Source organism: Caretta caretta, chromosome 3 (assembly GCF_965140235.1).
Source record: "Caretta caretta isolate rCarCar2 chromosome 3, rCarCar1.hap1, whole genome shotgun sequence".
NCBI classification, from domain to species: Eukaryota; Metazoa; Chordata; order Testudines; family Cheloniidae; genus Caretta; species Caretta caretta.
The window spans coordinates 1,410,503-1,426,320 of NC_134208.1; the positions used below are offsets into that span (position 1 = coordinate 1,410,503).

Consider the following 15,818-nt stretch of genomic DNA (forward strand, 5'->3'; position numbering starts at 1 on the left):
CTCTGCCCCCATTCCAACCTCTTCCCCAAAGTCCCTGCCCCAACTCCGCCCCCTCCCTGCCCCGATTGGACTCCTTCCCCAAATCTCTGCCTCAGCCCCGCCTCTTCCCCGAGCGTGCCACGTTCCCTCTCCTCCCCCCTCCCTCCCAGTGCTTGCCGTGCAAAACAGATGTTTCGCGGCGCAAGCGCTGGGAGCTAGGGGGAAAAAGTGGGCACTCGGTGTGCTTGGGGGAGGAGGCAAAGATGGAGCAGAGGCAGAAGTGAGCTGGGGCGGGGGGAGCTGACGGTGGGTGCAGAGCACCCACCAATTTTTCCCCATGGGTGCTCCAGCCCTGGAGCACCCATGAGTCGGCAGCTATGACACGAAGGTCAGTTGTAGGCGGGGGGAGGGGATGCTACTGAAGATGCTGTACCTAGGGGTGCGTAAGGTGTAAATCTGGCCCTGAACACAGCTTTTATAAAGGGAAATCACGCCTCACCAATCTACTAGAATTCTTTGAGGGGGTCAACAAGCATGTGGACAAGGGGGATCCAGTGGATATAATGTACTTAGGTTTTCAGAAAGCCCTTGACAACGTCCATTACCAAAGGCTCTTAAGCAAAGTAAGGTGTCATGGGATAAGAGGGAAGGTTCTCTCATGGATCAGTAACTGGTTAAAGGACAGGAAACAAAGAGTAGGAATAAATGGTGTTTTCAGAATGGAGCGAGGTAAATAGTGGGGTCCCCCAGTGCTCTGAACTGGGACCTGTGCTGTTCATTGTGATGGGTTCCCCCCAGAATGCCACCTGGAACTGGGGTACCACTGAGCCCTCTGACCCACCAGCCTGGGCTCCCTCTCACACTGTGCTGCTGTGACAAGCTGCAAAGCCTTCCAGCCTGCACTTTCACCAGCATTCACACAGGTAGGGACACACCCAGCTGCAGTTACATGCAGGCTCTCTAACCACCAGCTTTCCAGCTTGGGACCCTGGAGCAGTACCATCCTGCCCTGGTCCAATCTGGCCAGTATACGGGTTTAATACTAGTCCACCTCTCCCTCAATGTAAAGAGGACCATGCACACTTGTGGAAACCAAGCTGAGATTTTCCCCAGACACCTTAGTCAAACACACACTGGTTTGGATTAAAACATAAAATACGTTTATTAACTACAAGAAGATAGATTTTAAGTGATTATAAGTGATAGCAAACAGATCAAAGCAGATTACCTAGTAAATAAACAAAACCACAAACTGAGCTTAAGACAGTAATTCTCACCCTGAGTGAAAAGAATCTGCCATCTGTTTAAGGCACAAGCTGCCTTTGCTTTGCAAGCTTGGGTGTCCCAGGTTTTCATACACAGGCTAGAAATACCTTTAGCCTGGGACCATCACTTCCCCCAGTTCAGTCTTTGTTCCTGTGGTATTTCCAGGTGTGGTGTTGTAGGGAGAGTGAGGTACCATCATGATGTCATTGTCCCCCTTTTATATCTTCTTCCCACGCACTGGAAAGCTCTTTTGCTGTGACCCGGGTCAAATAGATCCCATTGTGCAGTGCTGTCTCCGAGAGGTTTCTATTGTACACAGTTCCTGGGGAATCCTTGTGCTTGTGCATTTCCTCCATGAGCCATTCACATTGTTTGGCCTTTTTACTGTTGTACCTGAAAGGCTGCTTGTGGGTGTTTTCAACCTCACAACAGGTTCCAGTAACACCTACAGAGCCCAACTTCATAACGTCACACACAATCCAACGAGATATTACTGTCTAACAGATCAAGACTTTTAGAATGATACCTCACAAGGCACACTGTGTGCAAAACACATCCTAATTATTTGACAGTGGAGAATAAGGGGGTGCCAGGATCTCACAACCATACTCATAAATGGTCTGGAAGAAGAGGTAAACAGTGAGGTGGCAAAATTTGCAAAAGATATGACACTACTCCAGATAGTTAAGCCCAAAGCAGACTGTGAAGAGCTACAAAGGAATCTCACAAAACTGGGTGAGTGGGCAACAAGATAGCGGATGAAATTCAGTGTTTATAAATGCAAAGTAATGCACATTGGAAAACATAATTCCAACTCTACATATAAAATGATGGGGTCTAAATTAGCTGTTACCACTCAAGAAAGAGATCTCGGAGTCACTGTGGATACTTCTCTGAAAATATCCACTCAATGTGCAGCGGCAGTCAAAAAAGCAAACAGGATGCTGGGAACCATTAGGAAAGGGATAGATAATAAGACAGAAAATATCATGTTGCCTCTATATAAATCCATGGTACGCTCACATCTTGAATACTGCATTGCCCCATCTCAAAAAAGAGATATTGGAATTGGAAAAGGTTCAGAAAAGGGCAACAAAAATGATTAGGGGTCTGGAACGGCTTCCGTATGAGGAGAGATTAATAAGACTGGGACTGTTCAGCTTGGAAAAGAGACGACTAAGGGGGGATAGGATAGAGGTCTATAAAATCATGAGTGGTATAGAGAAATTAAATAAGGAAGTGTGATTTACTCCTCCTTAAAACACAAAAACTAGGGGTCACCTAATGAAATTAATAGGCAGCAGGTTTAAAACAAAGGAAGCATTTTTTCACACAATGCACTATCAACCTGTGGAACTCCTTGCCAGAAGATGTTGTGAAGGCCAAGGGCTAGATTAGTGGTCACCAACCCGTCAATCGTGATCGACTGGTCGATCCTGGAGCCTCTGCCAGTCGATCGCGATCTCCAGGGTGCTAAAAGTCCGGCAGCACAGCGGGGCTCAGGCAGGCTGCCTCCCTGCCCTGGCCCCACGCTGCTCCTGGAAGCGGCTGGCTGCTGGCATGTTTCTGTGGCCCTGTCAGCAGCCAGCCAGTGCCACACAGTAGGGCTCTCACTCATTTACTTCAGGGTTGCTTAGCTAAGGTGTGGATCCAAGAATTCGTCCCCATGTATGTGTGGTAGGGATGTATCACAATTAGGAGATGGGTAAGAAGTTACGGCACATAAAGCAAAGAGAATATGGGCAGTTGGTAAGATTTGATGAACCAGCTGTGTGACTCAGTTTCCCCACTCCCCAGGTACTGCTGCCAGCCCCTGGGGGTGAAGCATTAATTCCTGCTCTGGGATAGGAGGTGTGAGCTGCTGGGATCTCTGGGAGATTCTGTTCGGGTTCCTGATCCCCCCTGGCAGTTTCAGCAGGACTTGGGATTCTCTGTCCCATGGGTGGCGTTGCCATGTGGCAGGATCCAGGCAGAGACAGCTGCCATGCCATGCCATGCCGAGGTTCCCTGGGTGTATGTGCGGCTGGCCGTGACTAGGCCAGGGAGGGTAGGATTTGCTCCGTCCTGCTAGTGCATGTCCTTGTCTGTCTCCAACAGCCCGAGGACGGCGTGGGACAGCTGTCCAGCCCCTGCCCCAGGCTGGGAGATGGACTACCAGGTGCGAGAGCGGTGGCTGCAGGAGGAGCGGGAGTATCTGCAGAGCATGGCGAAGCAGAGGGGCTCGCAGGAGCAGGGTAAGGGGGATGGGGCGCCCGCCGGGGGGGTGGGCACATGGCTTTCCCTGCACCCTGGGGGGGTGGGCACATGGCTTTCCCTGTACCCCAGGGGGGCAGGCATGTGGCTTTCCCTGCCCCTCAGCGTACCAGATATAGACTGACTACAGGGCTTATCTCTGAACCATAGGCGCCGACTCCATGGGTGCTCCAGGGCTGGAGGACCCACGGGGAAAAGTTAGTGGGTGCCCTGCACTCACCGGCAGCCAAACTTCCCTTACCCCCACCCCAGCTCACCTCTGCCTCCTCCCAGCCTGCTGCATCCCCGCTCCTCCGCCAAGCACTTCCCACTGCTAAACAGCTGTTTCGTGGCATAACAAGCTGTGGGAGGGAGGGGGAGGAGCGGGAATGCGGCACGCTCAGGGGAGGAGGTGAGGAAGAGGTGGGGCCGTGGCGGGGATTTGGGGAAGGGGTTGGAATGGGTGCGGGACAGGGGGTGGAGTCAGGCGGAGCCGGGGCGGAGGGGGTCGAGCACCCACTGGCGCCAGGAGAAGTTGGCGCCTATGCTCTGAGCAAGGTACCCCCTGGCTGGGTTCATCACTGGGCCCTGCCATGCTTGGCCTGGTCTGGCTGAGGTTCCTTTACTAGGTATTTTGCACATAGCGCTGCCTAATGGCTGAACAGTGAAACACAGTGTGACATTCGATTCCCTCTGAGCCATTGGCAATTGTCTTCCAACAGTCGTGGAAGACGGCAGAGATTCCAGAGGACTGGAGGGGGCAAATCTAGTGCCCATCTATAAAAAGGGAAATAAGGACAACCCAGGGAATTACAGACCAGTCAGCTTAACTTCTGTACCCGGAAAGATAATGGAGCAAACAATTAAGCCATCAATTTGCAAACATCTAGAAGATAATGAGGTGATAAATAACAGTCCGCATGGATTTGTCAAACCAATCTGAGAGCTTTCTTTGACAGGGTAACAAGCCTTGTGGATAGGGGGGAAGTGGTAGACATGGTCTATCTTGACTTTAGTAAAGCTTTTGATACTGTCTCACATGACCTGCTCATAAACAAACTAGGGAAATACAACCTAGGTGGAGCTACTATAAGGTGGATGCATAACTGATTGTAAAACCATTCTCAGAGAGTAGCTATCAGTGGTTCACAGTCATGCTGGAAGGGCATAACGAGTGGGGTCCTGCAGGGATCAGTTCTGGGTCCGGTTCTGTTCAATATCTTCATCAATGATTTAAATAATGGCATAGAGAGTACATGTGTAAAGTTTGCGGACGATACTAAAAGCTGGGAGGGGTTGCAAGTGCTTTGGAGAATAGGATTAAAATTCAAACTGATCTGGACAACCTGGAGAAATGGTCTGAAGTTAATAGGATGAAATTCAACAAGGACAAATGCAAAGTACTCCACTTAGGAAGAAACAATCAGTTGCACACGTACAAAATGGGAAATGACAGTCTAGGAAGGAGTACTGCGGAAAGGGATCTGGGGGTCATAGCGGATCACAAGCTATATATGGGTCAACAGTATAACACTGTTTCAGAAAAAGAAAACATCATTCTGGGATGTATTAGCAGGAGTGTTGTAACCAAGACATGAGAAGTAATTCTTCCACTCTACTCCACGCTGATTAGGCCTCAACTGGAGTATTGTGTCCAGTTCTGGGCGCCACATTTCAGGAAGGGTGTGGACAAATTGGAGAAAGTTCAGAGAAGAGCAACAGAAATGATTAAAGGTCTAGAAAACATGACATAAGACCGGCCATACTGGGTCAGACCAGGGCCCATCTATCCCAGTGTCCTGTCTTCCCACAGTGGCCAATGCCAGGTGCCCCAGAGGGAATGAACAGAACAGGGAATCACCAAGTGATCCATCCTCTGTCGCTCATTCCCAGCTTCTGGCAAACGGAGTCTACGGACACCATCCCTGCCCATCCTGGCTAATAGCCATTGTTGGACCTATCCTCCATAAACTTATCTAGTTCTTTTTCGAATGCTGTTATGGTGTTGGGCTTCACAACATCCCCTGGCAAGGAGTTCCACAGGTTGACAGTGCGTTGTGTGAGCTATGAGGGAAGACTGAAAAAATTGGGTTTGTTTAGTCAGGAGAAGAGACTCACTCACTTTCACCAGGCTGGGGCAGGGGGGTTGGGGTACAGGAGGAGGTGCAGGGTGTGGGCTCTGGGAGGGAGTTTGGGTGCAGGAGGCAGTGCGGGCTCTGGGAGGGAGTTTGGGTGCGGGATGGGGTGAGGGGGTGTGGGCTCTGGGCTGGCAGTTTGGGAAGGGGTAAGGGGTGCAGGGTTCTGGGCTGGAGCAGAGAGGTGGGGTGTGGGAGGGAGTGAGGGGGGCACTTACCTTGGGCAGCACTTACCTTGGGCAGCTCCCAAAAGCGACCAGCACATCCCTCTGGCAGCGGCTCCTAGGTGAGGGGCCGGAGGTCTCCATGTGCTGCCCCTGCCCTCCGGCACTGCCCCCGCAGCTCCCATTGGCCGCAGTTCCCACCCAGTGGGAGCTGTGGAGTCAGCACTCAGGCTGGGGGCCACGTGTGGAGACCTCCTGCCCCCTCCCCTGCCCAGGCCGCAGGGATGCGCTGGCCACTTTTGGGAGCGCGGACCCAGGGTCCCCGCTCCTCCCCCTCCCTCCCATCAGCTGTTCCCTGGTGTGAAGGAGGCTCCGGGAGTGAGGGGAGGAGTTGATCAGCTGGGCCTGTGGACCCCCTGCAGACCCCCTGTGGACCCCCTGCAGTACCCCAGCTTGAGAAACTCTGGTCTAGATAATACTTGGTCCTGCCATGAGGCAGGGGACCGGAGTAAGAGACCTCTCGAGGTTCCTCCAGTCCTGTGGTTCTGTGACCACCTCCTCTGAGTTCTCCATTTCCCGCACCCTCACTGTAACGGACCCTGGGGATCCAAGCCCTGTGTTCGGTACAGCCAGGGGTTCGTCAGAGTGCGAGGGGGATGGACACAGCGCCTCTGGCCCGGGAGCTGACAGAGTTGACAGGAGCTCTCAGCCCCCCACCGCAGCAGCTGGGCTGGAGGTGGGATCCAGGGACCACGTTTGCTGTAGCCCAAGGTTCGCAATTGCCAGGGTCTCCTGTCGTTCTGCTCGTGCGCTGCCATGCTGATCAGTCTGTGAGGAGTCTCCGAATCATGCTGGGTTTCTAAGTGCACGGAGCGATCCCGTAACAACTGGGTCGTCTGGCTGCCCATAGGTTCAACGACTGGCTGGGGTTGGTCTAAAATCCTCGAGTCGTCATGGTGTTCTGCCTCCGCCATCTGTAGGGCTTGCTGGTTACTTGTTCTTTCCGACCCCGACGGCAGGTGCCGATGGTTTCTGTGGCGCCCTCCGGCCGGTCTCGATCCCACAGGCTCTGGGCACCGAGTTCTTTTTATTTTGTGATAGTTGGGGCTCTCCAGCCATTTCCTTCATCCAGTTTGACATGAACGTGGCCACTAGCTTCTGTCCCTGCAGGTCTCTGAGTGACGCCTTAGGCGCTGACTTCCCCTCTCTCCCCGGCCCCACCCCCACTCCACCCCTTCCGTCAGGTCCCTGCCCCGCCTCTTCCCATCCCTGCCCTGTCTCCATTCCAACCCCTTCCCCAAAGTCCCCGCCCCAACTGTGCTCCCTCCCTGCCCCATTCCAACTCCTTCCCCAAATCCCTGCCCCGGCCCCGCCTCCTCCCCTGAGCACACCATGTTCCCCCCCCCCGGAGCGTGCTAACGCTGCCAAACAGCTGTTTGGCAGTGGCCTGGCAGGAAGCGCTGGGAGGTAGGTGGAGAAGCAGGGATGCAGTCCGCTCAGGGGAGGAGGAGGAGGTGGGGCGGGTGGTGAGGGGAGCTTGGCTGCCAGTGCGTGCAGAGCACCCACTAATTTTTCCCTGTAGGTGCTGCAGCCTCAGAGCACCCACGGAGTCAGTGCCTATGAATGACGCCTGTTGTAAAAGTGTCCACAAGCTCCTGTAGCTGTTTTATCTGATTTGGCTGCTCTCTTCGTGTCTGGGCACTTTGTGGGTAGGAACAGTATTTCCCAGTTGTCTTCCCATCAGGAGTTGTGCTGGACTGTATCCAGTAGCTGTTCTTGGTGTTTATCTGTAGCTCAGAAGGGCAAGGAAGGGATCTTCCTGCTGTGGGTTTTCTTGGCTGTCTGCACAGCTCTCTCAGCCTCTCCATTCGCTTGTGGGTAACGTGGGTTGCTAGTAATATGATCAAAGTCATATTTTGTTCCGAATGACTTAAATTCCACTGCAGTGAGTTGTGGTCCGTTGTCCATCACTCACTACCAAAGTGAGCAAAAGTGCACTTCACTTTCTCGGTCTCACTGCAAAATGTTACGTCTTTCAAGTACATTATCCCTATGGACCTGGGAAACTAGTCCATGGTGACCCAGTAATGATGTCTTCTGAATCTGCATAAATCTGCAGCTAGTCCCTTCCCAGGTCTGTCTGGCAGAGGTGTTGTCATTAAGGGTTTTTTGTGTTGTGCTGGTCTCATTTCTCAAATGTTCACATGCAGATATTTTGTTCTTAACGTCCTTGCTGATGGCCGGCCCCCGCACTGACTGGTTGGCCCTTTCATGGCATTTAGCTAACCCATGATGTCCTTCATGGAGGAGGTTTAGGATTTCCTCTCTCATTTCGTTTGGAGTTACAATGCAACCCCCTTTAATCATGAATCCATCTGACTCACTTAATTGTCCACACACCACAAAGGAGTCTCTTGTCACTTCCTTAGTGTCCTTTAAACACGTAAGCCGGTCACCCCACTGTAACTTAGAACTTCCTGAAGTTGCGTGTCTGTCAGGGTTACTTTTTGTCTCTGAAGTCATCACTTTTCTCTCACTGGTCTGTATGGGTCCGCGGCATCCGTGTACCCCTCTAAGTCATCTTCCAGCTCATGGTTATTTGAGTGCGATGCTTGGCTCCAGGGCAGAGTGTATGTACTACCAGATTGTTCCCAGGAACATATTGAGCAACTGGATTAAATCACATTAACCTTAGCAAGAGACATTGGCATGTCAGTGGTGCTTGATCTGGGTCTTTTCTGTTGATGAGGGTTACAAGTGTTGACTTGAATTTATGGGCTAGTTTATTACATCTCGCCACTGATCTGACCAGAAAATATTTAGGTTCTCATCCCAACTCAGGCTACAGGGTTAGAAAACACAGAAAGTTCAATGTCGTGAGATCACCCTCGGGTTGTGTGGCAAGGATACCTATCCTGAGGACAATACCAAATTGATAAGATCTTTATTAAAATGAATGAAAAAAACAATAAACACTATTAAACACAGAGTCACAAAGAAGTAATGCAATTCTGTGACCCTGATGGTAACATCTCTATTCTAAAAGACTACTTAAACTAGCAAACTCACCACCTTCCCTGAAGTCCTGTAGTGGGAGACAGGACCAGCCTGGTCTCTGGCATGCCTGATGAATTCGATGGTCTGGGGATTAGGTTTGAGTGTTGAGTAGCGAGGCTGTGTTGCAAAGCTGAGCTGATAGCTTGATAGAAGATAGGAAAGAGCACCCTGTCCTGCATGGGTGTTTGCCCTCTTATAGGGTCCTGGTACTGCCTTAATCAAGGCCCAATCTACCATGCCCAAATCTTATTTCCTCACCCAGATCAATCTTTGGGTGCACTTACTCTATAGATTAACATATTATGACATATATTCATACGTGTTAATATCAATTATCTCATGCCCAAAACCATTACCCTTGGCCTAACTTACTACTTCCATGTTCTGCTGTGTGCCCTGCAGTTACTGGTCTGTTTCGGTCTGTTCCAGACCTACGATAAACATACTCAGTTCTTTGTTTGGTTCCCCATTCAGTTCCCCAAGGTCAAGAGGAGCAACCGGTCAGCCATTTATCTATGCCAAAGGTTACAAACACTCATTCTGACTTGCTCTAGCTAATCATACGGGCCTGTAGGTTGCTTGCCTTACAGCCAACTATTATGAATAACCATGAATAATTATTACGAATAACATATACTGGAATTTGGCATAAACAAAACCCAAGAAAGTAATATGATCAATCAAACTAGTGAAGAAAACACATTATGCAATATAGCAAGCTAGCAAACTGGCCTTATGGGCTACGCAGTCAGCTTATGGTCTGTTATGTTATCGTGATACATCTTGACTTTAGCAAAGCTTTTGATACGGTCTCCCACAGTATTCTTCCAGCAAGTTAAAAAAGTATGGATTGGATGAATGGACTATTAGGTGGATAGAAAGCTGTCTAGATCGTCGGGCTCAACGCGTAGTGATCAATGGCTCAATGTCTAGGGGGCCACTGGTATCAAGCGGAGTGCCCCAGGGGTCAGTCCTGGGGCCAGTTTTGTTCAACATCTTTATTAATGATCTGGATGATGGGATGGATTGCACCCTCAGCAAGTTCACAGATGACACTAAGCTGTGGGGAGAGGTAGGGATAGGGTCCAGAGGGACCTAGACAAATTGGAGGATTGGGCCAAAAGAAATCTGATGAGGTTCAACAAGGACAAGTGCAGAGTCCTGCACATAGGACGGAAGAATCCCATGTACCACTACAGTCTAGGGACCGAATGGCTTGGCAGCAGTTCTGCAGAAAAGGACCTGGGGATTACAGTGGATGAGAAGCTAGATATGAATCAGCAGTGTGCCTTTGTTGCCAATGTCAAAGTTTGACTCAGACTCACAATTTATCAGACCACTCTGTTTTATTAGCAAAGCTGCTCTGCTAATACATTTAGAAGTGAGCCCCCCGAGTGGGGCTTGTGTCTCTTAATTTATACAGTTTTTTGGAGAACAAGTTACAGAGAAATTACAGACAAAAGAAGAAAAAGATTTTAGTCACCACCCTTAGAGATCCCTGAGACCAGTCACGTATCTTCAATTACCTGCCACCTTTAACAATCTCCTTTAACAGCTTCCAGTTAACTTAACTAATTGCCCTTCACACCTTCCATTCTGATGCCTGCTTCTTAGACGTGCTGGCTCTATCTTAATTGCTTCTCCATTCAAAAGCTAACTGTCCCTACATGTGCTCCCTCAGATACTTTGTAACATGTTTTGGCATGCCCTCTCATATACAATGTATCCAGCATGTCCCCTTATACAACGTTATACTTATACAATGTTATACTTCCACAATCCCTCCTTTTGGTCATGGCTACGCCCATGACCAATGACTTACTGGATTCCATACATCAATCGTTCTTTCTCATTACTTTCACTGGTGACATTTAACAACATTAGATTAGCACTCTGGTTAGGGGTAACCTGATGGATGGTGTGTCTTGTGCAGTTTTGGATACAACAAGTAATCAATTGAAAACACACAAAGATTATTAGAATTCCAAATAGGATAGTCAGGATTCCTTGAAACAACCAGTTTCCCAGACTAGAGAAATTGAATAAGTTACTTATCCATTTCCACAAGGAACTTGGTTCTTCGTGGGGAAGGTATGCAATTTGCTCCAGATGGCTAGCACGATTTATTACCTCATTAGTATTATCAGGTATGTATACACAGCTTTCTGTTCCAATTAGAGCACAGGTCCCTCCTTTGGCTGCCAGTATTATATCTAATGCCCCACGGTTTTGGAGGGCCACTTGTCGGACCGCTCCCGCTTCTTTGGCTAGAGCTTTTAAGCTCTCTCCTGTTTCATTGGCCATGATCTCAACCACCGCTTGTAACCTTAAAAGCCTTTTTGTATGGGGGATTACCCCCCCCCCCCACTGGGACTAAAGAAATGCCAACAGCTTCTTCCCATGTTAGGGGGCTTATGTTATCCACATACCATTTAGCATCTGGCAAGTCCCTCCTTTTTCACCTGAAATTATGGAGGCAATTTTGTGGGAGGGATTGAAGCACCCGGAATTGTGGGAAAAACTGAGCAGGATAACAGATACCTGACCAATTTGCTGGTAACACAGTGTAAGCATTTTCCCCACAAACCCAATGATGTCCCATTAAAGCTGGGAATGGTTGACTGCAACCCTTTGACATGTAAGAATTTACGAAGGAGGAATAGTATAACCCAAAGGGCACAGGATGATTTTCACTGGGAGAAGAGGTAGCATTCACATGACATTTGTAGATGGTGCTGTTTTTCTCAGGGAGGCTGTAGGGGGAGCAAGAGATTGAATCTTTGGTTTGGTCCCAGGTTGAGAGGAAGTTTATCTTTCCATACCCGGTTCGCCACTCTCCAACCTTGTTTGAATAGTCCCATACGCCATGGGACACGATGTATTGGAGACAGCTGCTCCTCCCTAGATTCAGCCCTGTCCCATTACGCACCCAGCACCAGTGGCCCTTTCCTTTCACCACACTTATAAGTTTAGGAACATAAGTTTTTCCCAGCCCCCAAGTGTCATTTTCCTTCCATGTCCTTTGAAGTGGATAGGGTTCTCCAGCAAGCTCTGAGGAATTCAAAGGGATTGCCATGGTGGGGATACTAGCTTGTGAGTGAGCTGGGATGTGGCTGCAGACCCAGCAATTAGAAATATTCAGGATCTGGACTATCTGCACCTGTTGTTGGATGAAAGAATTGTCCCTGTCTCTCTGGATTCCCCAGACCCTCAGGACACAGTAGCTGAGGATTAAGCTTCTCAAAGGACACATGTTGGAAGCAGGACCCTTTCTGGTTCCGACAACCCCTTTCGAGGGAACCGCAGTCACGGTTTTACGTCCACCAGGCAGCAGGCGCTAGGCTCACTACTGCTTCTTGTTTGTTGGGTCCTGCTGTCTGCTTACCCTCTGCTTCTGGCAACCCTTACAAGAGCGCAGATTGTAAGGTATTGCAGGCTGTTCCTCTTTGTCTTCTGGGGTTGAAGCTGGTTCGGCGTGGTCTTGCAGAGGTGCTTGGTCCCCTTGAGGTGGCGCTGGCTTACACTGTGAGGCGTGGATCCATGCAGCGATGCCGGATAGTTTCACTGCTGTCTGGGTGGTGAGCAGTACCTGGTACGGACCCTCCCACCGGGGTTCCAAGGCGGGCTTCCGAAGGTGGTGCCGCAGGCAGACCCACTCACCAGGCTCAGGGGTGTGACAGGCAGCAGAGGTGGGTTCCCTCGGCCAAGCTGCTCCCACCTGCCAATGGAAGGAGCTCACAGCTTGCATTAAACCTTTGCAGTACTGGAGGAGCGTGCTGTGAGTTAGGTTTAGGTCTGGGGCTGGGGTAATAGTAGCCATTGTTCGCATAGGGCGTCCCATGATGATTTCAAATGGACTCAATTTGTGTCTCTGGGATGGGGATGACCGAATTTCCATAAGGGCCAGTGGTAAAGCAGCTGGCCAGTTTAACCCTGTGGAACTACAGATTTTTGCCAGCTTATTTTTAAGCACACCATTTCGCCTCTCAACTGCCCCTGCACTCTGTGGATGGTAAGGGCAGTGCAACAGGTGGGTGACATGTAATACCTGGTTTAGATGTTGAACAATTTTTCCAGTAAAATGTGTTCCCTGGTCACTAGACAAAGTGGCAGGAATTCCCTTGGTAGGGATAATGTGGTTTAACAGACATTTTGCAACCGACAATGAATCAGCTTTGCGACAGGGAAAGGCTTCAATCCAACCCGAAAACAGACATATTATAACTAAAATGAATTTATATTTCTGACACTTTGGCATTTGTACAAAATCAAGTTGCCAGTGTAGGAAAGGTGCTTGAGGCAAACCCCAGAACCCTTGTGTTACTTTTAGAGATTTGCCTACATTGTGGCTTTGACAAGTAACACAAGCGGCACAGTGGCGGGTTGCAAAGGAGCTGAAATGGGGAGCCCACCACCCCGCCTTACTCATAGCAGAGACCATCCCCTCCTTGCCGACATGCGAAACACCATGTAGCAGGGCGGCTAGAGACGGGTAGAGTGAGGGGGGGCTACAAAGGTACCGGTGGGCGATCGCCAAAGGGAATCAGAATGCAAAGAGCAACCCAAAGCACTCCAGGAGTCTTTCTCTGTTTCTGGGGCAGAATCCTGGAGCTGAGCGAGATGAGACAGGGATGGTGGCGTTACAGAGACAGAGAGGGGACCAAGAAACGCTTCTGGTGAAGGTTTTATAGTGGCAGCATGTTTTGCAGCAGCATCAGCAAGTGCATTACCTTTTGCCACCTCGGTGTCTGCCGCTGAGTGGCCAGTACACTTAACAATTGCCAAGGCAGACGGTAGTAAAACTGCCTACAGGAGGATGGCAATGTAGGGGCCATTCTTGATAGGGGTACCAGTAGAGGTAAGAAAACCTCGAGCCTGCCAGAGGGTGCCAAAGTCATGCACAACCCCAAAGGCATACCGAGAATCAGTAAAAATAGTGGCAGAGAGCCCCTCGGCTAGAAAGCAGGCACGGGTTAGAGCAATCAGTTCAGCCACCTGGGCAGAGGTCACAGAGGGTAAGGGCGCAGCTTCTATGGTCTCCGAGAGAGAGACCACAGCGTACCCTGCAAGAAGGTGGCCTTGGTCATTTCTATAACAGGACCCATCAGTGAATAATACCAGGTCAGAGTTAGGGAGAGGTACATCTGAAAGGTCGGGGCGTGGGACAGTGATAGCGGAGACAGTTGCAAGGCAGTCATGGGGTTCACCATCACTAGGTAAAGGAAGGAGGGTAGCAGGGTTTAACCGGGAGCAGCACTTAATAGTGATATGTGAGGCTGAAAGCAGCAGAAGTTCATACCTAGTGAGGCGAGCAGAGGAGAGGTGAGCCGTGTTGCGTTGCAGAAGGAGAGTTTCCACAGAATGGGGAACCAGGAGAGTGAGAGGAGAGCGGAGGACAAGGGACTCAGACATCTCGACCAGGCACGCTGCAGCAGCTACAGCGCGTAGGCAAGGGGGTAAACCCTGGGCTACAGGGTCCAAGGTTGCAGAAAAATAAGCCACCGGGCGATTTCTGTCACCGTGCTCCTGAGTAAGAACCCCGAGGGCACAAGCAGATTGTTCGTGACAGAAAAGGGTAAAAGGCTTGTCATAGTTAGGTAACCCTAAGGCAGGGGCAGAGGCTAAATTCTGCTTAAGGGAGATGAAAGCAGCATTTGCTTCAAGTGGCCATGGCATGGGGTTAGGTACAGAGGATCGAGTGAGTTCTTGGAGTGGTTTAGCCAGAGAAGCATATTGTGGAATCCATTGCCTATAGAACCCTGTCATGCCTAAGAATTTCTGACCTGGCGTGGAGAGCAAGGCTGGGGAAAGCTAAGGATGGCTTGTACCTGGGCTGGAGATTGTGTACGGGAGCCCTGGGAGAGAAGGAAGCCTAGGTATGTGACTGAGGTTTGGCAGAGCTGCAATTTTGTGCGAGAAGCCTTATGACCCTTGTTCACTAAAGCTGTGAGAAGTGTTAGTGAATCAGTTTCTGAGGCAGACAGAGAGGGGGAGCACAGGAGTAAGTCGTCCACATATTGGATCAGTGTGGATCCTGATGGGAAAACCAGATCAGCGAGATCCCTGGCTAGGGCTTGAGAAAAATAGGATGGACTCTCTGAATACCCCTGGGGAAGGGTAGTCCATGTATATTGCTGACCCTTGTAGGAGAAGGCAAAGAGATACTGGGATTCAGAGTGAACTGGGACAGAGAAGAAAGCGGAGCACAAATCTACAACAGTAAAGTGGGCTGCATTTGGAGGAATAGACGCTAGTATTGTAGCAGGGTTAGGAACCACTGGAAAAGAAGGTATGACAATACGGTTAATAGCTCGAAGGTCTTGAACAAATCGCCACAATTTGCCATCAGCCTTTTGAACTGGGAGGATAGGGGTGTTACAGGGGCTGGAACAAGGGACAATAATTCCTTGTTCTTTTAATGCAGATATAACTGGAGCAATCCCAGCCTCTGCCTCAGGATTCAAAGGATACTGAGACAGGTGAGGCAGAGGTTTGGAATTGTCTACAGTAATCCGAACTGGGTCAGTATTTAATCGGCCCACTTCAGATGGGTGAGATGGCCATAGGGAGGAAGGAACCTGAGAGATTAGGTGCTCTAGGGACGGAGTTAAGGGACAGCAAGGGACCGGAGTGGAGAGGGAAGTTTCAGACAGCAGGGAGGCTACAGAATCACATAAGGAAGACTGAGGGATTTGCAGATAGACACCATCTGGGGAGCAGTAAATAGAACAGCCAAGTTTGCATAGCAAGTCCCGTCCCAGAAGGTTTGCAGGGGTGGAATCAGAGAGGAGGAATGCATGCTCCTCAGAGAGGGAACCGACCTGAACAGACAAAGGTTTTGAGAGGGGAAAAGAGGTAGGGATCCCTGTAATGCCAACAGCAGACACAGATTTTCCAGATCGGGGAACCTCAGGCAAGTCAGTGGTGCGGATTGTAGAAAGAGAAGCTCCAGTATCAACAAGGAAAGGGAGAGAGAGATCATTTA

At 50.0% G+C, this 15,818-nt stretch overlaps 1 protein-coding gene across 6 annotated transcripts in view; it reads left to right on the forward strand.

Moving 5' to 3' along the window:
* Nucleotides 1–15,818, forward strand: part of LOC125634824 (cGMP-dependent protein kinase 1-like) — an 80,288-nt gene that overhangs the window by 8,471 nt on the left and 55,999 nt on the right. For 5 of the 6 annotated variants that reach the window (XM_048846089.2, XM_048846090.2, XM_048846093.2 and 2 more), the window contains one exon: nt 3,343–3,479. In XM_048846089.2, the coding sequence (XP_048702046.2) occupies nt 3,392–3,479 (88 nt within the window). In that variant the 5' untranslated portion in view covers nt 3,343–3,391. Of the gene's footprint in view, nt 1–3,342; nt 3,480–15,818 lie in introns of those variants that run through there. The other variant, XM_048846094.2, reaches the window with a different exon arrangement.